Source organism: Cebus imitator, unplaced genomic scaffold (assembly GCF_001604975.1).
Source record: "Cebus imitator isolate Cc_AM_T3 unplaced genomic scaffold, Cebus_imitator-1.0 Scaffold112, whole genome shotgun sequence".
NCBI classification, from domain to species: Eukaryota; Metazoa; Chordata; class Mammalia; order Primates; family Cebidae; genus Cebus; species Cebus imitator.
The window spans coordinates 1642937-1668106 of record NW_016107427.1 but is presented as its reverse complement, the minus strand read 5'-3'; the positions used below and the strand labels follow the sequence as shown (position 1 = coordinate 1668106).

Below are 25170 nucleotides of genomic sequence, written 5' to 3'. Positions count from 1 at the left end.
ACGTCAGCCCTGCCTCCCTGGCTTGGCTGTGTGCCTGCAGTGACTTTTGTGTGGAGCAGGACCAGAGCCCCTGGCTTGGGAAGGCTAGAGGGGCGTGTGTTGGTCTCCAGCCTGAGGGGAGGGGTGCAGGTGGGCAGGGCCATCCCAGCCCCCGAGGCCACTTTCCTCTGGGCTCTGTAGGTGATGAACGCCAGGTTCTAGACCTCATGTTCAGAACCACCAGGGCATGAGGGGATGGAGCTGCACTTCTAGTCTCTGCCACGGTGGACCCTGCCACCCTTGTGTCTTTGGAGCCCCAGAGTAGCTCAGGAATGTGACATGTGTTCCTCCTAGGATGACGGTGGCCCTCCTAGAACCAGACATCCTTATGGCTTTGTTGCTGGGCTCTATTGTCTTTCAACAGGAAATTTCAAAATGTGCATTCTAGGGTGGGTGGAAAACCCTCACTCTTTCTAGAGTAATCCTTGAAGGACATAGGTCAGACATCCCTGCATGTCATTGCAGGTATATGGTGCTGCCTGGGATTGTGTGGCATGGGTTTAACTCTTAAGAGCATGTTATTTTTGTTCTTATATCTGCCTCCCAAATTAAGAGGGGAGTCCTTCACTAACCATATAGGGTGAAACCAGTAATCCCCTCAAGGAGAGCTGAGCCCTGCCCTTGTGCCTAACGCAGGCATCAGCCCCAGCACCAGACCTTCCACCTGAGGCTCTTGGAACACACTCCGTAGTTTCATTTTTTTGCCTTTCTTTGAAAATTTGGAGATTCGCCTAATCTTATATGAAACAGAAACTTTTATTTCCTCTGGCTTATCCCTAATCTTCTTATGACTTTTTTTTCACCGTAAATTCAAATGCATTGCCCTTTCCCTCTGGCACGCTGGCCACGTCCTGTGTTTCTGCCACAGCCTCAGTTCGTTGCATCCACTCACGCCTGCAATGCAGATGCCACTGGCTGTGGGTGCATGAATCGTTGCCCCCAAAGCCTCTGTCCATTCTCCACGTCTTGTCTTGAACACTGTCCTCTGGGACTCACTGGTATTTGCTGGTACAATGATAAGAGAAAAACATCCTGACAGCTATCTTTTCTGTTCATTTTGGAAATATTTTATTAAGGATCAACCTGGGGATGCTGGGTTTTCCTAATGGTCATTTGATTTTCCAGGCAAGTATGATATTGATGGGACATGGGTTGAAACTGGCTCTTAACATGCACCTCCCAGCAGACATCATTTCCCCAAATGCCATGGGCTCATTATATCCAAGATAAACCAAATCCATCAGAACATGTCCGAAATCCAACAAATATGTCTGTTCTCAGAAGCACTTTCATAAAGGTGGTTGAGCATATACCCATGCAGGTGTTCCGAGCGTCTAAACGCTCTCCCTCCCCGTGCTATCCTTTGGTACGTGATTATATTATATATTGTGCAGTCTGAGCGAGTGAGCAGAGCCAGAGTGCATTTGTGTGGAGAGGCTGGAATGACTGAGAAGCCCCTCATTGCCCCATTGAGGGAGGTGCTGTGCACAGCCTGTGGCTTCTTTCACTCGATCACACCTCCAAGCTGCCCCTTTCTCTTGCCTGTGACATTGCACATCACCCTGGGCTGTGCTCCCAGCCACGTGTGGCCCTGGGACTGACTAAGCCCCACCATGTGTGCATGTAAGAGAGGGCAACGGGGGTGGGAAGGCCATTCTGCGTGGATGTAGGCATGGGCAGGTGGCCCTGAGCAAGCAGTCTTGTCTCTGTTTGCCTCAGTTTCCTCCTGAGGGCTGGGATGCCCCGCTGTGAAGATTGGAGGGGTGTTCGTGTGTGGCGCTCACACTTTACACTGGCCCCACATGGGTATAGTGAAGGACCCAACTAGAGCCTGGTAGGATCCTGGGATGTCTGTTTCCAAGGAATGTTCTAGAAGAAACATACACACATACTTGTTTGCCAGATTTACCTGTGTGGTTTTCCAGATAAGAAGCAGCCTGTGTCACTCCATAAGGGAGAGTCCATGCAGGCCTTCAGAGAGTGAGCCCTGCTCCCAGGTACACCTGGCCCCTAACCTGCATCTGTGCCTCCCACACAGGTTTTAGCTGATGCTGTCTCACGCCTGGTCCTGGGTAAGTTCGGTGACCTGACAGACAACTTCTCCTCCCCTCACGCTCGCAGAAAAGTGCTGGCTGGAGTTGTCATGACAACAGGTAACCATCTTGGTATTGTATGTAACTCTGCCTGTTTTCATGTCTGACAAAGGTGAAGTGTTCTCAATCGAGAAAAACCACTGTGACATACCATTGGGAGACGGTTTCTTCTTTCCTTCTTCAAAATGTCTGCCATATGCAAGCTTAGGAACTGCATTTATGAACTTGTTTCCCAAAATGTTCATCTTTTTAACATAAGTTTATTTTATTTGGAGAAAGCATACTGTATTAATTTTTTATTTCCGTCATCTTCGTCCTATGAATGGCCTCACTCTGCTCTGGAAGATGGCAGGGGGCTTACTAATTCTTGCTTTATTTGAAAGTAGGGCCTATCTATTGTATTAGTTAATGTTAACGATGCCAGATAAGTTTCTGTGTGACTTCTTCTGGGGAGGGAGAAAGCTCTAGCAAGAGTAGAAAATCTGTGGGGAAAAAAACACAATTTAGAATGATAGAAAAAACCCTATTAAATTCATCTAAAAGTTCCCAGTAGCAAAAGGCATCCCTGAATCCTTTTCCCACATCCCGGGAGTGAGAACACGCAGCAGCATCTCTCTGTGGGTAACTCCTGGAAAAGGAAACCACATCCCCGGCCAGTGCCTGGCTCCTGAGGGTGGAGCAGGACTCAGGGAGAGGACCCCTGTCATGTGGAGCCGCCTCTTTGCCCAGCATCTGCTCAGCCCAGCCTGGACAGCCAGATGCAGGGAGCAGGCCCTACAGATCAGGCAGGGAGCTGGGGACAGTTTCTCTGTCTACATTCACCAGCGCAGGAGAAACTCCCAGTTCTCGGTATGTGACTGTCTTGTCCTTTCTCCCTGAGGGGTCACCTCTATCAGACTCTGCAGTCCTCTTCACTGACCCACCTCTTGCTGTGCTGGGAAACCCAGCTGCTCTGCTCATGACCCTTGTTTCCTTGCTGTGCCATGGCCAGGGAGGAGGAAGTATCCAAAAAGCATCTTGGGTTTCCATTTCTATTTTAATGTTTTATGCCTGTGTTTTCTCCCCCTTCTATCTCTCTCCTTACTGCTATCTTTTACATTAATCAAAGGTGAACACCACAAGTACTGAATAGAGTAGTTCCCTAGGTAAGATTCCCTGCCTCTTCCAGTGACCTGGTGAGTGAGCTGGTTGTGTTCTTTCATCAGTTTTGCTCTATTTATTTATTTATTTATTTATTTAAACTACCTTAGAAGAGGCTGATCACCTTCTGGGAGCATTTTACATCTTAGTTTATATTTCACTTGAGACCACTTGCTCAGAGCCATAATTTATATCTGAAGCTAGGACCATGGAGCACTTGGCGAACCAGACAGTTGGTTCAGAGGCTCTTACTGGTTGAGTGGCCTTGGGCAGGTTACAAGGCCTCTGTTCCTCAATTTCCTCATCTATACAGTGGAGATACTAGTAGCATGAGCCTCAGAGGACATGGTGGGAATGCAGTGAGGACAATTTACCTAACAGACACGGTACATACCTGCTACCTGGTGTGTACACCACTGGTTCAGCTGCAGTGGATGTGAGTCTCCCCACAGGTAACTTTCAGGGTCCTTCATCATGCCTTTGTCAGTGGTTTGTCTCACAAAGTTGAGACAGAGTGATCTGCCTATGGGAGATCACCACTCCTTATGATTTCACTCCCAGTATGGTTAAATGGTAACAGTTTACTAATGAAACCATCACAAGCTAATTTTGTTTTCCTTCTTCTTCCTCTGGGTGCCATTAACCCCTCCCTCCTAGCCTCTTTAGTACTTTGATATTTCATGTCAAGATTAATTACCAGACCGGATAGTCCACCTTCCATAGTGTTGCCCACCTGTGTTCTAGTCGTGAGCACTCAAAAAGATGCTATTGCATTCCAGAGGAAATGCCTTCTGCGAGTTTAGCATCTGTGCACCAAGTAGTGAGGATGGTTAGCTTTCCAGAAATGTCACAAAGCCAGTCTTCAATAGGAGGTTGTTTGTAGTGCATACATTCGCTCAGTTAAAAAGTAAGTGGTAAGAATATGCATAAAGATGAGCTTGAAAAGTCTGTTGGCCCCTAAAGAGTTAAGTCACTGAGAGTAAGTGTCATACCTCAGGAGCAGTTAGGCAAATGTGACTGTGAATTATAGAAAGCAATGTCTCTTTTTTTACAGGTACAGATGTTAAAGATGCCAAGGTGATAAGTGTTTCTACAGGAACAAAATGTATTAATGGTGAATACATGAGTGATCGTGGCCTTGCGTTAAATGACTGCCATGCAGAAATAATATCTCGGAGGTCCTTGCTCAGATTTCTCTATACACAACTTGAGCTTTACTTAAAGTAAGTTTAGTGAACAAATAAGAGCAGGAAACTATTTTTTAAAAATACTCTACTATTAGAAAACATTGCAAAACCTTTCATTGTTTCTGTAATCATGGAAAAACACTCAAAATAATAACTTTAGTAACAATAAGGCTGGATCCCATTCTCTCATAATGCTCAACACACATATGCACACATACATACAATAACATAACATGGTCATAAATTTCAAGTCTGTGTTTAAAACTGTGTGATTTCGTTATATGCAGCATGAGTAGAAGTTCCTAAACTGCCAGGTAAAGATGGTCATTTTTATTCTAGTCATTGTTTCTAGAAAGAGCGAATAATGTATCCAAACTGCTTTTCTTTACAAAGCCGTTTGTTGTATGTGGTCTTTCTGTTCTGAAGTCATAAATTGGGAGAAGGAAAGATTACTCACATTTTGATGACATATCCATAATTGAGTGGACAAGAACTGTATTAATTACCCTAAACATGTAAAATAAATATTCCAGTTCAAACTTATCTTTCCCCTGTTGAAAATACTAGCCTCTGAAAATAATAGACTAAACTTTAACTGCATACAGTTTTAAATGTCACTTTTGCAACTTTTTTCCTTTCAGTAACAAAGATGATCAAAAAAGATCCATCTTTCAGAAATCAGAGCGAGGAGGGTTTAGGCTGAAGGATAATGTCCAGTTTCATCTATACATCAGCACTTCTCCCTGTGGAGATGCCAGAATCTTCTCACCACATGAACCAATCCTGGAAGGTATGAGACAAGATTCTTCAACAAGCCAGTTTCTCAAGAAAATGTGTCCATTTGTAGTTACCATTTGAAAGAACAAACCTACATTAATCTCCCTTTTCCTTTTTCTTCCTTTTAATTTTAGCCTTGGATGTGAATCTGATAAGAGTCTCTATAAAAGCATGGATTTTTTTCTTTCCAATTAATAATCAGAAAACTTTAATGAATTAAAAATGCTGATCGTAATTAACCAAGTAATTAGAATGGAGTGAGATACTGGATCAAAATTGTATCAGTATTTAAATTTGGGTAATAAGCATCTCTAAATCAGAGGTGTATGTGATCCTTCATATTTCTGATGAATTGCAATTTGCTAAATGTGTAATTAAAGTATTTATTTGACTGATATTTCAGAAGCAGATAGACACTAATGAAAAGTGAAATCACTATTATGATCATAATATGTTCCATCCTTCTTTACATTTGAGGTTAGCACTTTTGTTTTTTAGTATTTTAAATCCACATCCCTTCTCCCAAGTTCTTAGGCATTGCTTATTCCAAATAGAATATTTCATTATACTACTTTCCTTAATTATAAAAGCAACAGGCACACTCACTATGGAAAGTTGCTAAATATCTTTTAAATGTAAGAAAGAACATTAAAATCACCCATATTCATGTCACCCAGAGATATTCACTATGGATGTTTTATCATACTTTCCACGTGTTTATTTCTGCATCTATCTAGATTTATTTTTGAAATTTTAAAAATACAGAGGGAAAAGCATAACAAACACCCAAGTATCATCACCCAGAATTAGCAAATGTTAGCATTTTGTCCTATTTGCTTCAGCTCATTTTCAATGATAGAAATAAATCCTTTCAGTAAAAGTGAAAACCCTCTGTTTCCCCCAAATCCCTTGAAGACCGCTTTTGTGAATTGCTTTGTGTTATATCCTTCCTACTCAATTTTATATACTTCTTTTTTTTTTTTTTGAGACAGGGTCTCGCTCTGTCACTCAGGCTGGAGTGCAGTGGTGCAGTCATGGCTCACTGCAGCCTCGACCTCCTGGGCTCTTAAGAGATCCTCTCACCTCAACTTTCCCAAGGAAGGCAGCTGGGACTACAGGCATGTGCCACCATACCTGGCTAATTTTTATAGTTTTTGTAGAGATGGGGTTTCACCGTGATGTCCAGGCTGATCTTAAACTCCTGGGCTTGAGCAGTCCACCTACCTCAGCCTCCTAAAGTGCTGAGATTACAGGCGTGAGCCGCCGTGCCCAGCCTCTCTGTTTCACACATGTATGTGTATTTTGTATGTATGGCATATGTATATGCATTTATATGCACAACTATATTTTAAATTTAATAAGGAATTGTTTGATGTGCTTTTTAATAAATCAAATAGATGGCTTACTACCTGTGGGGTTTTAACTCTTTTTCTCTCTTAGAACCAGCAGATAGACACCCAAATCGTAAAGCAAGAGGACAGCTACGGACCAAAATAGAGTCTGGCGAGGGGACGATTCCAGTGCGCTCCAATGCGAGCATCCAAACGTGGGACGGGGTGCTGCAAGGGGAACGGCTGCTCACCATGTCCTGCAGTGACAAAATTGCGCGGTAAGGGGCAGGGCTCCCTGTGGCTGCCTCCCTGCACATGGGATTCACCCGTGCTGTTTGTCAACCTTCCTTTTCCACAACCATTTGGATTTTGTCCCCATTTCCCACTCAGGTGCTCCACAATATTCTTTGAAGGACTGAGGTTCTAAACAGGTGCTGCTGGGACCCTCATGTGGGGCAGAAGAAGGACTTATACATAGGAGGCTCCACACTTGTCATATTCCTATCCTTTCAAACAGGCATCTCAGAGTTTACCACCTATTTTTAACATGGGCTTCTGGGTTAAACTGTTGTTTTTAGAGTGGGCTACAGGCCATGACATTTTAAAACTATTTGCTTCTCCTCATTAGTAGTAGATGCAACTTCAGTGGTCACATTCATCATTCAGTTAACATTTTAGGTAGTTGATACTTGCATTTTAAAAGTAATGCAAACTCTGTCACAGGTGTTGTGTTCTAAGCACAGAGAGTGTCCCCAGCCATTCTGTGTCTGGGTGTGGGTTAGGCTTAGATGCAGGCTCTGCAAGCACACTTCTCTAGTCAGGAGGTGCCTGGGAGATATACATCCCTCAGAGGCCTGTATCCACAGCATATTATAGAAAACCCACTTCTACAGATAGTATCAGTTCCAGTAGTTCTTTGTTTTTATTTTTAAACTAATATTTATTTGGGAACAAAATGTAACATAAGCAGATTGTAGAAAGCATACAATGATAAAGTTAAAAACCTCGTTCTTCAGAGCCCTGCTGTGGTACCCATAGGGAATGGGTTTTGACTGTCCATCCAGAAGCTGTCAAAATTGACATATACACATGTGCACATGCACATCTTTTCATTGTTTGCAAGCCCTTTGTGTAGATTTCCTTCAGTGGGTCTTGTCAGGAAACCTCAAGTACAGGGAACTGGACTAATCACACACTCTGGGCCATTGCCCACAGCCCAGTGACCACTGTGATGTGTTTACTTACTATTTGTCTTTCCAGTCGACCTCCACATGTGCATACGTCAACTGTGTGTGTGTGTGTGTGTGTGTGTGTGTGTGGTGTATTCTCGAAAAATACACAATAGAATTATTATTTTGGGTGTTTATGTATATGTTGTTAATTTACAGAAACAGTATTATGCCATAAATCCTCTCTGTTTCTTACATTTTCATTCAACCTATATTTTTGGAGCTATTGCTGTTGCTCTAACCAACAGCCAGTTCACTACTAACTTTTGCAGATCTTCCTTCATCATCAAGGGCCATTTCCTTAATGTTGGGACAATCAGATTTCCTCTAACTCCCTTCTACATGTAGTCCTGAATATCTTTCAACTTATGCAAACTCCAACATGATATTATAGACTTTGCTAGAGTTTCTTGGGGCATATATTCAGGAGTTACGCACATATATAACTTCACAGAATAATATCAGATTGCATCCCAGAGGAGTCACACTAGTTGACACTTACACCAGCAGTGCATTAGTTTCTCCCATGTTTTATAAACTGATATCTTCATAGTTTCAATTTTTATTTCTCTTATCAGTAGGAATGTTGAGCATCTCTTCAATTACATATTAACTGTTCATCTTACACCTTCTTTGAGTTGTCTGTTAATATCCTTTATTCATTTGTCTTTTGGATCTCATGTCTTTTTCCTCTTGATTTGCAGAGTTCCTTTTATAGTTTATATTGTAATCCTTAGCCCTTTGAGAAGATGCAGTTTCTTCTCTAAGTCCTTTCCTCCTTGAGTAGCCTTGTCACCCTGTTGAAGATCATTTTAATATATACACCAGGGTTTATTACTGTGCTCTGTTCTATTCCATATGTCTATTCTTTATGCCAGCATCATGCTATTTTGATTACTGTAGCTTTGTAATATGTTTTGAAATCAGGAAGTTTGAATCCTCCAACTTTATTCTTCTTTTTCAAAATTGTTCTGGCTATCCAGGGTGTCCTGAAATTTCATAAAAATTTTTGGATGAATTTTTTTCAAAAAATGCCATTGTTATTTTGATAGGGATTATGTTGACTGTATAGATTGCTTTGGTTAATATGGACATCTTAACAATATCAAGTCTTCTGACTCATGAACATGGGATATATTTCCATTTATTTGTATCTCCCTTCATTTCTTTCAGTAATGTTTTATAATTTTTATTGTACAAGCCATTTACCCCCTTAGTTAGGCTTATTAAGTAATTTATTCTTTTTTATGCTATTGTAAACTTTTCTTAATTCCCTTTTCAGATCATTCATTGCATTGTTAGTGCATGGAAATGCAACTGATTTTTGCATGTTGATTTTGCTGAATATGTTTATTATTTAAACATTTTTGTGGAATCTTTATGGTTTTCTACATGTACAATTATGTCATCTGCAGACAGATATAATTTACTTCTTACTTTTCATTTTGGATGCCCTTTCTTTCTTTTTCATGCCTAATTACTTTGGCTAGAACTTCTAATACTATGTTGAATAGAAGTGGCAAAAGTGGGCATCCTTGCATTGTACCTGATCTTAGAGGAACAGTTTTCAGTCTTTCACCATTGAATACAGTATTAACTGTGGGCGTTTTGTAAATGGCCTTTATTATTTTGAGTTAGCTTCCTTCTACTCCTAGTTTGTTGAGTGTGTTTGTTATTATTGTGAAAGGGTGTTAAATCTTGGCAAATGCTTTTTCCGCATCAATTGAGATTATCATGTGGTTTTTGCCCTTCATTCTGTTAATATAATGTATTATATTAATTAAGTTTCATATATTTAACCATCTTTGCATTCCAGGAGTAACTCTTACCTCATGATGATGTGTAATCCTTTTAATGTGCTGTTGAATTTGGTTTGTTGAGAATTTTTCCATCAATAGTCATGAGAGATACTGGTCTGCAGTTTTTTTATTCTTCTTTATGTCTTTGGCTTTGATATCAGGGTAATGCAGGCTTCATAGAATGAGCCTGGAAATGTTCTCTTCTCTTTAGTTTTTTGGAAGAGTTTCAGGATTAGTGTTAATTATTCTCAAATGTTTGGTAGAATTCTCTAGTGAAACCATTAGGTTCTGGGCTTTTGTATTTTTGTTTTTGAGACGGAATCTCGCTCTGTCACCCAGGCTGGAGTGCAGTGGCATGATCTCAGCTCACTGCAACTTCCACCTCCCAGGTTCAAATGATTCTCGTGCCTCAGTCTCCCAAGTAGCTGGGGTTTCAGATGCTCACCACCACACCCAGCTAACTTTTGTGTTGTTAGTAGAGATGGAGTTTCACCATGTTGGTCAGGCTGATCTCGAGTTCCTGACCTCAGTTGATCCACCTGCCTTGGCCTCCCAAAGTGCTGGGATTACAGGCATGGGCCACTGTGCCCAGCCATGGGCTTTTTTTTATTGGGAAATTTTTTATTACTGACACAATATTCTTATCCATTAATGGTTGGAATTAATTACTTTTCAAATTCATTATTCCTGCTATCACTGGTTACCATTTGCATGGAATATCTTTTTCCATTCTTTCACTTTCAGCTTGTGTATCCTTAGATCCAAACTGAGTTTCTAATAGATAATAACACATAGTTGAATACTGTGTTTGTTTTTTTTTTTAATCCATTGACCCAATCTGTATCTTTTGACTGGGGAGTTTATTCATTGACATTTAAAGTAATCACTGATAAGGAAGACTTACTATTGCCATTTTGTTGTTTTCTGTATGCTTGTAGCATTTTGCTTGTTTTTTCCTTATTCTCTTACTGCCTTCCTTTGTGTTTCTTTTATGATTTTTTCTAATGATAGGTGTATTAGTCTGTTTTCACACTGCTGATAAAGACATACTTGAGACTGGGCAATTTACAAAAGAAAGAAATTTAATGGACTCACAATTCCACCTAGCTGGGGAGGCCTCACAATCATGGTGGAAGGTAAAAGGCACATCTCACATGGCAGCAGACAAAAGAGAGCTTGTGCAGGGAAACTTCCCTTTATAAAACCATCACATCTCATTTTACTTATTCACTATCATGAGACTAGCACGGGAAAGACCCACCCCTGATTCGATTTCCTCCCACTGGGTCCCACCAACAACACATAGGAATTGTGGGAGCTGCAGTTCAAGATGAGATTTGGGTGGGGACACAGCCAACCCATATCAATAGGATTTGTTTTTTTTGTTTTTTTTTTCCTTTTGTCTGCCTGGGGTACAGAATCTCATTTTTTTGTGTGTATATTCTATAGGTATTTGCTTTGTGGTTACCATTGCGATTACATAACACATCTTAAAATTTATAGCATGTTATTTTAACTGAAGCTTCAATTACATAGTAAAAAATTACTTCTTTACTTCCACCCCTTCACATTTTGTTATTGATTTCACAAATTACATCTTCATATATTGTATATCCATTAATATAGATTGTATTTTTAATGTTTTTGTCATTTAAATGTTACGCACCAAAATTACAATAGTACTGGTTACTGTATTTGTTCATGTCCCTCCCTTTACAGGAGAACCTTATATTTTCATACAGCTTAATGTTGCTGTTTACTGTCTTTTTATTTCAACTTGAAGGACTCCCTGTAGCATTTCTTGTAAAGCAGGCTAGTGGTAATGTACTCCCTCTACTTTTGTTTATCTGGAAAAGTCTTAATTTCTTCTTTATTTTTGAAGGACAGTTTTGCAAGATAAAGTATTCTTGGTTGACAGTGTTACTTTTTTTTCTTTCAGCACTTAAAATATATCATTCCACTCCTTTCTGGCTTGCAAAGTTTTTTCTGAGAAAGCCACTGATCTTATGAATGCTCCCTTGTATGTGACCAATGGCTTTTCACTTGATGCTTTTAAGATTCTCTGTCTTCACTTTAGACAGTTTGATTGCAATGTATCTTAGTGTGGTTCTCCTTGAATTTATCCATATTTCATTTATTTGAGCTTGAACTTGTATGGTCCATTTCTTTCCACAGATTTGGGAAATTTTTAGCTATTATTTCTTCAAATAGGCTCTTAGCCCTTTTCTATCCCTCTTCTCCTTCTGGTATTCCTAGAATATTTGTATCAGTCTGCTTGATAGTATTCCATAAGTCCCTTAGTCTCTCTTCACTTTTCTTTTCTTTTTGCTCCTCTGACTCAGTGATTTCAAAAAAAGACAGTGACCTGTCTTCTTTTTTCTACCTCATCAGGTCTTTTGTTAGATGCCTTTAATGAATTTTTCAGTTCAGTTATTGTATTTTTCAGCTCCAGAATGTTTGTTTGGTTCATTTTTATAGTAATATCTTTTTGTTGATATGCTTGTTCTTGCTAAGTTTTTCTTATTTTGTTTAGTTGTCTATCTGTGTTCTCTTTTAGCTCATAGGGCATATTTATGACAGTTATTTTAATTTTTTTGTTAGACAGCTCATAGATCTGCATTTCTTTAGGGTCGGTTTCTGGAAATTTACTTTTGGTCCTTTGGTTGGGGCATATTTTTCTGCTTCTTACATGCCTTGTTTGTTTGTGTGCTTTGCTGAGATCTGACCATTTGAAAAAAGAACTGCTTCTCCCAGTCTTTGCAACCTGGCTGTTTACAGAGGAAGTTCTTTACCAATAAGCTAGCCAAAAAATCTAGGACCTCTTATGCTTTTTCTGATTTCCTGTTCCTCCTGGTGTCTTCCTGGAAAACTAGCTCTAGTGTGCTTCTTATCTCTGTTTTTAGTGGCTCCCAAACTCAGTAGCAGTCTCATCACTGAGTCTGATGAGACTCGGGCAAGACAGAAGCCAGTCCTTTGGGCAGACTTCAGACAAGCCAGAACATTGGATTAATGATCCACTCTTTTATTTGCATCCAAAGAGAAGAGCCCCAATATGGGACTTCCTGCCAGTTAGTCTGCACCTTGCTATGTAGGGAATGGGGCGCAAACAGGCATGCCAAACACTATGAAACTTCCTATCCCTTTCTTTGCAATCTCTTCTTAGTTTTACAATGGCCTGGGTACTGTAGCTTCTCAGTTGGTCTCCAGAGCTCTCACAGAGCCATTCTAGTCTACATATTGTTGTTAACTTAATGTCTCTATGGTGTCTCTGTGGGGGAAAGAAGGCCTGCAACTTCCTAGACTGCCATCTTGTTGAAGTCAGAGTCCAAACACCATTGATTTTTTAATGTTAACCTTATGGCCAGCAACTTAACTCGCTTCTTATTCTATTTATATTTTCCTGGTTGTTCTTGAATTTACCAAGTCACAATCTGTAGATATTGACTGTTCTATAGCTTCTTTTGTTATACCAGTATTCCTTTTCTTTATTCGTGCTGTCCAGGACCTTGGATGATATGTTACAACACTGTCCATGTTTTGTTCCTGAATCTCAGAGAGATTGTGAGTGAAGTTTCTCCATGATACACAGTTTTTGAAATAGGGTTTTAGTAGGTAGCCTTCATTGTGCTAGGAAAGTTCTATTCCTGTTGTCTTAGAGCCTTTTTATTATCATATGTTGGTATGTAACTTTATGAAATGTTTTATCTATCCCCATTTTAAATTATGGTAAATAATAGCCTTGCCGATGTTGACCATCATTTTTGCATTTTTGACATAGACCTTATTTTTTTTTATAGTCACTTATTGTTTTAACATCCTGTTTGATTTGGATGACTAATATTTGACTTAGGATTTTTGTTTATAAGTTAAATAGGCCTGTAATTTTTCTAAAATTTTTAACTTTTCTTATCTGAACAGTTAATGTGTTTGTCTTCTTGTTCTCCTTTCTGAAGCCTCTTCTATGAGACAGCAGTGCATGGAACCCAAGAGTGAAACCATCCAGTCCTTATGGATTTTTTTTTTTTTTGTAGTCATCTTCATGGCCATCCTCATCATTTTGGCAGGAGAGAAATCTAGATATCTTAGTTGTAATTTCAGGTCCTTTTCTAGCTACTAGTTTCTTAAATTTTTGTTTCTTGTACAAATTTTTAGCTTTCATATTATAATAGGAATTTATCTAGAATTTGAAGATTTGAGGCTGCTTTGAAATAAGCCAGTCAATTGTGGCATTCAGGCAGAGAAATTGAATCTATAATTAGAGAACAGAGTAGTGATGGTAAGAGAATGAGAACTAAAAAAAGTCAGCTAATGCAATCAGAAAGAAGAATGCTAGGATTTTACTATAGTAGAGCTACAACAATTTCTGTGGTTATGGCTTCAAAGAGAAGGTATGGGAAGGAGTAACCAAATAAAGTGGACATTTAAAAATTATGGTGTATTGTATTTTACAAAGATAGCCCCACCCCAATGCCTGTCATCTAAAATCCTCTCCAACAATGTGACGTTGCCACTGTCCTATCAAGAGATGATGTCTCTGTCTCATTCCCCTGAATCTGAGCCTGTCGTGTGACTGCTTTGATAAGAGAATAGGTGGAAGTAATGCAGTACGAGTTCTGGGCATAGCCTTAATTGGCCTGGCAACTTCCATTTCCCGCCTCTTGGTGGCAGTCACCGTGTGAGAGTTGTGACTACCTTGAGGCCACTGGGCTATGAGAAGCTATCCCTCCATGTAGAGAGGTCCTGGAAGAGGAGATGCCACTTGAAGACAGAGAGAAGACAAGGAACAGTGAAACACCAAATGTAAGAAAAGAGTTCACCTGGGAAACGGAAGAGAGAAGACAAAATTACCAATATCAGGAATGGGAGAGGTGAAATTACCACAGATGCTACAGACACTACAAGGATTGCAAAGATAAATGATAAGCAAGTCTGTGCCAATAAATTTGACAATTTAGATAAAATGTACATATTTCCTGAAAGACGCATACTGCCAAAGCTCACTTAAGAAGAAAAAGCTAAACTTGAGTCATCTATATGTATTAAAGAAAATGAATTTGTAATATAAAGCCTTTTCCACCAAAAATGACAACAAAAGAAAAATCCCAAGCTCAGATGGCATCACTATTGAATTCCAAACATTTAAGGAAGAAATACCCATTTTCATAAAATGTTCAAAAATTGAAGTGAAAGAAATACTTCCCAACTCATTCTGCAAGGCCAGCATTTTCCTGGTTCCAAAACCAGATGAAGACACTGCAAGAAAATAAAACCACATGTCAAAATGTGTCATGAACATAGACCCAAAGTTCTAGCAAAACTTTAGCAAACCTCATGACCAAGCAGGGCTTATCCCAGGAATTCCAAGGTATGTGAAACGTTTGAAAATCAATATAATTCACCATATTAACAAACTAAAAAAGACACTGAAAAGGCATTTTGCAAAATCCAACATATTTTCCTCATAAAAACTCATAGCGGAATAGAAATAGAAGGAAACCTTCTCAACCTGATAAAGGAAATCTATGAAAAATCTACATGTAATGTCAGTCTTAATAGGGAAAGACTGAATGTGTTTCCCTAAGATCAGGAACAAAACAAGATCATCTGTTCTCTCCACTTCTGTTCAACAGTGTATTAGAAATTCCAGCTAGTGCAGTAAGGTTCTAAGAAATCAGAGGTATTCATATTGAAATGGAAAAAGTAAAACTGTCTTTATTTGCAGACATATTTGTCTATATAGAAAATGAAATTGATATTTTACAGTTATTAGAATGAATGAGTGACTTTAGCATTGTTGCAGAATGTAAGTTGCAAAATACAAAATCAAGTATATTTTTTACACCTGCAACAAATAGTTGAAATTGAAATGTGCAAAGCAATGCACTGAAAGCTTTTGTATATTGAAAAGTATATTGAAAACTATACCACATTGCCTAGAGAAATTAAAGAACTAAATAAACGGAGAAATACATCATGGTCATTGGTTGGAAAACTCAGTATTGTCAAGATGTCAGTTTTCACCAGATTGATCTGTAGATTCAGTGCAAAATCTCAACAGGACTTTTTGGAGACATTGACAAACTGATTCTAAAATCCATATGGAAATGCAAAGGACATAGAATAGTCAAAACAACTTTCAAAAGGAAGAACAAAGTCAAAAGGCTAATATTATTTGATTTCAAGATAGTAATTAAGGAAGTATGGTTTTGGCATAAAGATAAGTATACAAACAACTGATTCTTTATTATTTAGAGCAGTTTAGGTTCATAGGAAAATTGAGTGGTAGTTACAGAATTTCCCATATACCTACTGCCCTCACATATGCATAGCCTCCCCCCATTATCAGGATCTCCCACTATCATGCTGCATTCACCACAGTCGAAGAAGCTACATGGACATATCATCATCACCCAAAGCCCACAGTTTACATTGGGGCTCACTCTTGATGTTGCACATTCTCTCTCTTTGGACAAATTTATAATGACCTGTATCCACCATCACAATGTGAGACCAGAGTAGTTTCGCTGCCCTAAAAATCCTCTGTACTCTGCCTGTTCATCCCTCTCACCTCCTAACCTCTGGCAACCACTAATCTTCTTAATATCTTTGTAGTTTTGCCTTTTCCATAATGTGATCTAGTTGGAATCAAACATGCAAATCAAAATGATTTGCATGTTTGATTTCAAATGTAATAAAAAATGCTTATATCTACATACAAAAAGTATGTAGCCTTTTCAGATTGGCTTTTTACACATAGTAATTTATATTCAAGATTCTTTGATGCCTTGTCATGGCTTGATAGCTCATTACTTTTTAGTGCTAAAGAATATTTTGGATGTACCACCGTTTATTAACTCACTTGCTAAAGGTTTATTGCTTCCAGGCTTTGGCAGTTATGAATAAAGCAGCTATAAACATCTGTGTGCAGGTTTTTTTGTGGACATGAGTTTTCAACTCCTTTAGGTAAGTGCCAAGGAACACAATTGCTGGGTAGTATGGTGAGAGTGTGTTTAGTTTTGTCAGAAACTGCCAAACTGTCCTTCAGAGTGCCTGTATTGTTTTGCATTCCCACCAGCAATGAATATTGTTTCACACTGTCACCAGTATTCAGTGCTGTCAGCAGTTCTGGATTTGGGCCATTCTAGTAGGCATGTAGTAGTATCTCATTTTAATTTGCAGATTCCTAATGACATGTGATATAGAGCATCTTTTCATGTGTTTATTTGCCATCTGTATATCTTCTTGAATGAGGTGTCTGTTAAATTTTTTGACCATTTTTTAATCAGTTATTCATTTTCTTATTGTTGAGTTTAGAGAGTTTTTGTATATTTGATTTTAAGAGTTCTTTATAGATTTATAGATTTATGAGATACAAATTCCAGCAAAAGAGTTATTTCTTTCATGAATTTTGCCTTTGGTGTTACATCTAAAAAGTCATAGCCAAACCGAAGATCATCTAGATTTTCTCCTGTGTTATCTCCTAGGAGTTTTATAGTTTTGCATTTTACGTATAGGTCTGTGACCTATTTTGAGTTAATTTTTGTGAAGGGTGTAAAACCTGTGCCTAGATTCTTCTTCTTCTTCTTTGCTCCTTTGTCAAAGATCAGTTGACTGTATTTATGTAGGTCTATTTCTAGACTTTTTATTCTGTTCCATTGATATATTTGTGTATTCTTTCACCATTACTATGCTGTCTTGATTACTCTAGCTTTATAGTAAGCATTGAAGTCAGGTAATGTTAGTATTCCAGCTTCATTCTATTTTTTCAATATTGTGTTTGCTCTTCTGGATCTTTTCCCTTTTTATATCAGTGTTAGGAACAGTTCATCAGTATCTACAAAATAACTTGTCAGAATGTTGATTGGGATTGTATTGAATCTCTATGTCAAGTTGGACAGAACTAACATTGAGTCTTTCTGTCCATAAACATGGAATATCCATCTGTTTGGTTCTTTGATTTCTTTCTTTGGAATTTTATAGTTTTCCTTATACACATTTTGTATATACTTTGTCAAATTTATACCTAAATATTTTAGTTTGGGGAGTGTTAGTGTAAATGATATTATATTTTTAATTTCAAATTCTGTTCATTTTTGGTCACAATTAATTTCAGAGGCACAAAGGCAATTCAGTGGAAAAAGAATAGTCTTTTCAACAATGTTGCTGGAATAAGTGGATATCCCTGTGCAAAAAAAAAAAGCAAAAAACAACCAAGCAACCAAACAAATGGACTTCACTTATATTTTGCACCATTTACAAAATGAATTCCTAATGGGCCATAGACCTAAATGTATAAAAATTCTAGAAACAAACAGAAGGTAATCTTTGTGACATTGAGTTAGGCAAGTTTTTAGCAACACCAAAAAAGACTTTACATAAAAGGAAAAACTGATCAAGTTTAAAAATTACTTCTTTCAAAAGACACCATTTAAACAGTGAGAAATAAACTCACAAACAGGGAGAAAATGTTTGCAAGTCATATAGCTAATAAATGATTGGATAACCACAATCCACTAGTATAAAGACTCAAAACGCAACAAGGGGAAAAATAGTTTTTAAACTGGGAAAAATATTTGAATGGACACTTTACCAAAAAAAGATACACAAATGTGAAATAAGCACATGAAAAGCCGGTCAACACTGTTAGGCATTGATGAAATGCAAAGGAGATGCCACAACACATCTCTTGGAATGGCTGAAATTAAAGACTGCCCAAACCAAATGTCAACAGCAATGTGGAGGAACCAGTACTATCATCCGCTGTGACTAGGTGTGTAAATAGTACAATCACTTTTAAAGACAGTTTGACACAACCAGGCACTGTGGCTCATACTTGTAATTCCAGCACTTTGGGAGGCCAAGGCAGATGGAGTGCTTGAGGTCAGGAGTTCAAAACCAGCCTGGCCAACATGGCAAAACCCCATCTCTACTAAAAATACAAGTATTAGCCAGGCATGGTGGCACATGCCTGTAATCCCAGCTACTCATGAGGTTGAGGCAGGAGAATCACTCAAATCCGGAAGGTAGAGGTTGTAGTGAGCTGAGATTGCACCACTGCACTCCCCCTTGGGCATCAGAACAAGACCCAGAACCAAACAAAGACAGTTTGACAGTTTCTTTAAAAGTTATAGATATGGCTGGATGTGGTGGCTCACACCTGTAATCCCAGCACTTTGGGAGGCCGAGGCAGACAGATCACAAGGTCAGGAGTTCAAAACCAGCCTGGCCAGCATGGTGAAACCCTGTCTCTACTAAAAATATAAAAATTAGCCTGGCATGGTGGTACACACCTGTAGTCCCAGCTACTCAGGAGACTGAGGCAGGAGAACCGCTGAACTCAGGAGGCGAAGGTTGTGGTGAGCCAAGATCATGCCACTGCACTCCAGCCTGGGCGATAGAGCAAAACTCTGTCTCAAAAAAAAAGTTACAGATATGCCTACCATGTGCCCTAGACATTTCGCTCCTTAGTTATTTACCCAAGAGAAATGAAAGCGTATGTTCACATAGACTTATACATGAATGCCTACAGGAGTTTCTTTGTAATAGACAAGATAGTCAAAAACCAGAAGCAATCCAAGTGGCCATCAACCAGTAAATTGATAGAACAGATGGTGGCATGTCCATACGGTGGAGTACTACGAGGTGAAAAAAAAAAAACAGTGATACACACTCCAGCATAGATAAATTTCAAAATAATTATGCAGAGTGAAAGAAGCCAGACAAAAAGGAATTATTATACAATTCCATTTGTATACATTTTGAGAAAATGCAGACTCATCTACAGTGGCAGAAAGCAGGTCAGTTGTTGCCAGAATGAGATGTGAGGAGACAGGAGGTTTGGAGAGTGAGGTCTCCTGGGCACATACAAATGTCGAAACTTATCAAAGCATCCCTTTAAGTGTGTGCAGTTTATTGTATGTCAGTTGTACCACAGTAACTCCAGGAGAAGAAATCACAATGGGAATGAGAAAATGCTCATAAGTAAATGACAAAAAGCATCACAACTACATGAATCAGAAAGAGAAAAATTCAAATAAGTAGAAGGAGGCAAACAGTAAAGTTAAGAGCAGAAATTAGTTTTGTAAGCAACAAAGACCTAGCAGTAAGCAGTAACAAAGCCTCTAAGGTGTCAGTACTTAGAGGAGGTTGATTAAAATCAACAGAACCAGTAAGGCTGATTAAGAAGACTGGAGATGTCCCGACCAAAATGTATTCAGAATGGAAACACAGGTGTCCTTCAGGGTCCAGCAGCGATTGCTGCAATGGAGAGTCACAGACACTTCAGTACTGACAGGTCTTACAACTGGGACGAAACAGAACATTTCTTAGAAGAGTGTACATTGCTAAAAGCGACTTAAGCATATGTAGAAAATTGGAATAGAACTCTGCCTATTATAGAAGTTAAATCACACACACGGAAGAAATTAATTTAAGAAAATAGAAAAAAGGAGGGGCTGTGGGGAAGTGGTTGGCCCAGACGACCTGGAGTGAGTTGTAGACATCTTTTGGGGGATGATAATCCCTATTTTATGTAATCCTTTTTAGGTATTAGAAAAATGGGGAAGAACTCTGCAGCTCATTATGTGGTGTTACTACAACCTTTATCTCCAAACCAGACAAGGACAGTAAATAAAAACAAAACAATAGCATGTCATGAAAATACATGTTTATACACTTATGTGGTCTTTAAAAATTTAGCAAACAAAATTCTAATTATATATTTTTAAAGCTTCATTAATTCCCCTTAAATCTATCATTTCAACATGATTTTTAATAAAAGTCTCACCATTTTTTCATAGTACTTAAAAATTGAATCCCAACATGGAAATAGAAAACTAACAATATAAAACCATAGTAATCAAAAGTGAGTGATAATTTGTAGCAGAACAGTGGCACAGCATACAAATCTGAAAAGAGACCTGCAGACCCATGGGGCAGCACTGGCAAAGAGGCCTGCCTGTATTTAAAAGAAAATGTAAACTAGATGGAGGCTTATCTTCTCACAGAAAATTAAGTCTGAAAACAGTTGACCTCGAGATGCTCTGGAGGCTCCATGGCCTGGAGCCTGATTCCTTCTTTGTCCCATCCAAGAGGCCTCTTCTGACTTCAGGGTCTTCACAATCCCTAGAGATGGCCAAATCCCTGAGCACCCGGTCTGAATTCCAGGCACAGAGACACTCTGGCCAGCTCAGCTCGTCATCCAGAGTGCAGGCACAGGGCTGTACTTGCTGTGGGATCGCTGGGATGGCCAGGCTTACACACAGCTGCCTGCAAGAGGACTGGGGCTCTGCCGTGCAGGAGGAAGAGAAGGAAGGCAAGGCTGCAGCCAGCAGTCTATGCTAGACGCGGTGCTCATGGAAGAAATGGACCATGTGGCCAACGAACACTCCTGGAGCAACAGGCTGTCTGTGCAGAGAAGCAGCCGTCATATACCATCCACAAAGCACATGCCAGGCCAGTTAAGGACCTGAGTGTGCAGAGCAGTACCTGGCAGTGTTTCTGGTCTCAAGCAGGGTTCTTCAATACGGCAAACCCAAATTATCAAGAAAAGTGAATAAATTTGACTAAAATTTCAAGAATTATTTACCTTAACCCACATATTTGGCAAAGGAAAACCATATAGTGGTAAGAGATTTCTGATGACTCACTTGACCAACAAAGGATAGGCTTGGTTACAGGCTGATTCCTGCACCTGCATAGCTCAAAGCCATCCATTTGGAGGATCCTTGCTGGGGCATAGGGATGTTCCATGTCCTGACAAAGGGGATTTCACCCTCATAAATGCAGAAGTCAGGGCTCATGGACCTGAACCTTTAATATCCAAGCCTTTTAGTGTATAGTAATTAGACTTTACCTCAAGGAAGAAACAAAGACAAGCTGATAGAACCTAGAACAAGGGATGTTCTTAGAAGAGACAGCATGGGCGGGCCAAGAAATAGCAAATGGCCAGAAAAGTTGCCCAGAAAGAGCCCTGGTGGCCAGAATGATGCTGGTTGGCTGCAGCTCTTTCCCTGCTCTGGGAGAGTGGAGAATGGGGAGCAGCCACCTCAGAGGGCCAGGTAGACAGGGCTGAGGGGCTGAACCGTTTCTCTTACACAGGGCACAGTGGCAGACAGAGGGCCCAGGGCCATGGTAGGCTGGGGGTGGGGTGGGAGGCACAGCTCTGCAACTTGAGGTCACCAGGGTATCCGTCCCACTGGCGGGCAGTTTGGCAGTGAACGCAGCCCCAGAGGGTTGTCTGCAAGACCACAGGGCAGGAGGCTCCCCTGGGTTTGGCCACCTCACGGTGGTTATGTTGGCACAGGAGCCGTGGGAAGGAATGAGTCAGTTCTGATGACCTTGGCCTGTGTCCTCAACTGCACAGAGCTGTGGGAACAAACGAGACCATCCAGAAGAGGACCAGCAGCCTGTCTGTCCTGTCTATTCAGAGCTGCTGTGGCAGGGAGGCAGGACCACTGTAGGCACAGGAACGGGATGGTTCTATTGTAGGGAAAGGGGAGGCTGTGGGTATGTTCTGATGGAGGTACAGGGAAGCCAAGGTGGGCTCTGCAGAAGGTAGCCTCCTGTGCAGCTGTTTGAAGAACACAGGGACATCTCTGGCTGGTCCTGGATTGGAAGCTGGAAGGGGTGGGCATGGTGCAACCACTAGGAAGCTGCACTCCTTCCTCAAAGCCTGGCCCACTGGGCCGAGTGCTGTGGAGGTTGTAGTTTGGGTCAGAGTAGTTCTGCCCTGTGTGGTCTGGCCGACGTCTGTCTGCAGCTTAGTCTCTCAGGCCAGGCCAGACCCTTTACTGGATCAGGGAACAAATCAGATGGGAGCACTCTGGAGTCTGTTGCTAAAGAAATGGTGTGAGGAAAATGAAAGAGGAAGAAGGCCAGGCACAGATGCCTAGACCCGGGTCAGTGAGCCCGAGGCCGTGGGACACCTGCAGGTTCCTCGGGCGCCAGCCAGACACACTTCACGGTGTGAGTGGGACCCTCCATGGGGTCCACAGGACAGGTGGCTGTGGGCATGTAGTGGGCATCTCTGGGAGTGCCTGCAGTCTTCGCAGAGCTTTACTTGGCTTAGTTGCATGGAAGCTGACTGTGCCTGACACCCTCTCACTGGCTCTAGGTGATTTCATCCTGGTGAAGTCTGTCCCAGCTGTCCTTTGTGAGGCACATTGGTGGGAACTGGTGCCACACCGTTTCCCATCCAGGGCTTCTGCAGAGCTGTAGACTCTCCTGGAATTCTCTTACAAAGCATGTGTTCAGAATTAATGACTCCTAACAATTGTAGGTTTCTGTAGGATCTGCTTTAAAGTTTGCCCAGAAGACTGAATTCAGCTTAAAGATCCTCTAAGTCCGTGGAGGCTTCTAATCTATGGAAAAAAGGGGCCTGTGTTTCTTATAGGCATTGGATCATTTCATGCTTTTTCTGTAAGTGAGGGAAACCTGCATGTTCATTTCCATTTTGGAAGGTAGAAGGAACGTGTCATAGGAATTGGAGGATTTGTCCATTCAACAAATATTTACTGATCTTCTATATGTGCCAGGTACATATTGCAAGTGCTGGGATAGGTCAGTAAAGAGGACAGACAAAAACTTCAGAAACTTCTTACTGCACTGGGGTAGGATGGGGATAGAGAGCCCAACATGGATCTGTAAATTGCGTGGAGATCAGAATGAGGGTGGAGGGCTCAAGCGGCAGGTAAAGGAAGCCTCCCTGAGAAGGGCTTTTGTACAGGGACCTAAAGTGGGGCAGCCTTGGCCACCTCTGGGATGGGTGTTTCAGCTGATGAAGCTGTGGACAGAAGCTCTGGGCAAGCAGCAAGGAGGCCCTGAGGGTGGCCAGAAGCTGGGGCCAGGTGCAGGGTGAGAGGTGATAGGGCCAATGGATCCAGCCAGAAGACTGCCGGCATTTTCTTGGGAACCACTGGACTGTTTTGTGCCGAGGAATGGCCTGTGCTGGCCCACGTGTTCACAGGGGCCAAGAGGAGAGGGCTTGAGACAGGCACCAGGTTCCTCTTAGGAGAGGGCACCGTGACACAGGCAGGGTGGCATGACTTGACCCATGGTCTAGCCGTGGCTGTGGCCAGAAGTCAGATCCTACGTCTCTTCTAAAAGTGGACCCAAGGGGATCTGCCGATAACTACTGTGACAGGGAGAGACAGGGTGAGGGTGACCCCAGAGTGGGTCTGAGCAGCTGGAGGTCAGCACTGGGGCAGATCCACAGCAGGGCTTAGACAGGTGAGGTTGGCGGCTGTTTGTCTTGTGCTGCCTGCCCTACTCCACTTGTCAGTTCTGCCCCACTAGGCTCTTGGGGGCCGTGGAGCAGCCCTGAGACTTCAGGCCTGCCCTACTCCACTTGTCAGTTCTGCCCCTCTAGGCTCTTGGGGGCCGTGGAGCAGCCCTGAGACTTCAGGCCTCCAAATACAACTGTGGTCATTGTCAGGCAGGGGCTGTGCTATGGAGTGAGGGAGGGAGGGAGGGAATACATGAAGGCTGGTTCCAGCCTGGGCATTAGCCTCCTGCAATCTCAAGTCCTGCCACCTCCCCAGATCTAAGCCCAAATGTCTCTCACCTGCCCTGGCCATGTCCCCACCGCCCAGTCGGCCCTCATTTCTGACCTGTGCTGCTGAGCATCTTCTCCTGCAGCCGTGGGCTACACTGCTGACATCACTTAATAAAATGCGCATTTGCCAGTCCCTCCCCCGAGATACTTCCATGAAATTAGATTGGGCCACTGGCTTGCCAGAAGTCCTCCGGAGGCCTCTCTCTGCCCTCTCAATACCACCCCATCTCTCGTCAGGCTCCTGGCTGCTCCGGGTCCCCTGCCCATCTGCCCTCGCTGCCCTTGCTGCTGTCCTGTGTCCCCTGCTCCCCAGGCTGGGACATGCCTTCCTCCATCAGCCTCACAGCGCCTCCCCCCCCAGCTTTGGGCTAAGCTTCAGGGTCACCCCAGGAGCATTCCTTGAAGTACATACACCCCTTTTTCTTTTTCACAGAACCCTGCCCTTTCTCCCATATTGATTTTACCTCAATTTATGGTTCTTCCTTTGTCTTTTCATTGCATCATTGTTTAGCTCCTGGACTGTGTCTCCCCCCAATACCTCACACCCTGTATATGTAGCGCCCAGCAAAAGGTGCTCCTGACACCACAACTCCCAGGCTGAGCACAACATCTCTGCTGTTTGTGGGGCTCAGAAAGAGAAAACAGGCATATTGTGAAGGCATGTGTTTGTTTGAGCTGATAACGAATACCTAAGTTGCCATTGGCATGCATGGTTAGTGTCATGTAGGTCAGCTGCACATATGCAGCTGCTGTAATCCCAACACCCCATCTCCTTGTGCATTCAGTGCCATTGTCCCTTGCAGAGGAACAGGAAATATGCAGTTTAATGTTTTCAAGGGCTTAAGAGCTCTCATTTTTATAAGAAGTATCGTGGTCCCCGCTTATCTGTAGGAGATGTGTGTCAAGACTCCCAGTAGACTCCTGAAAGTGTAAACAGTACTGAACCCTGTATGTGCTGGTATTTTTCCTATAAATACATACCTATCATAAAGTTTTATTTATAATTAGACACAGTAAGAGA

At 41.3% G+C, this 25170-nt stretch overlaps 1 protein-coding gene across 7 annotated transcripts in view; it reads left to right on the top strand.

Moving 5' to 3' along the window:
- The window catches only part of ADARB1 (adenosine deaminase RNA specific B1), a 150309-nt gene that overhangs the window by 103636 nt on the left and 21503 nt on the right, over positions 1 to 25170 (top strand). For 6 of the 7 annotated variants that reach the window (XM_017538539.2, XM_017538537.2, XM_017538534.2 and 3 more), the window contains exons 4-8: positions 2078 to 2192; positions 4327 to 4495; positions 5101 to 5249; positions 6229 to 6354; positions 6677 to 6845. In XM_017538539.2, coding sequence (XP_017394028.1) covers positions 2078 to 2192; positions 4327 to 4495; positions 5101 to 5249; positions 6229 to 6354; positions 6677 to 6845 — 728 coding nt within the window. The remainder of the gene's footprint in view (positions 1 to 2077; positions 2193 to 4326; positions 4496 to 5100; positions 5250 to 6228; positions 6355 to 6676; positions 6846 to 25170) is intronic. The other variant, XM_017538535.2, reaches the window with a different exon arrangement.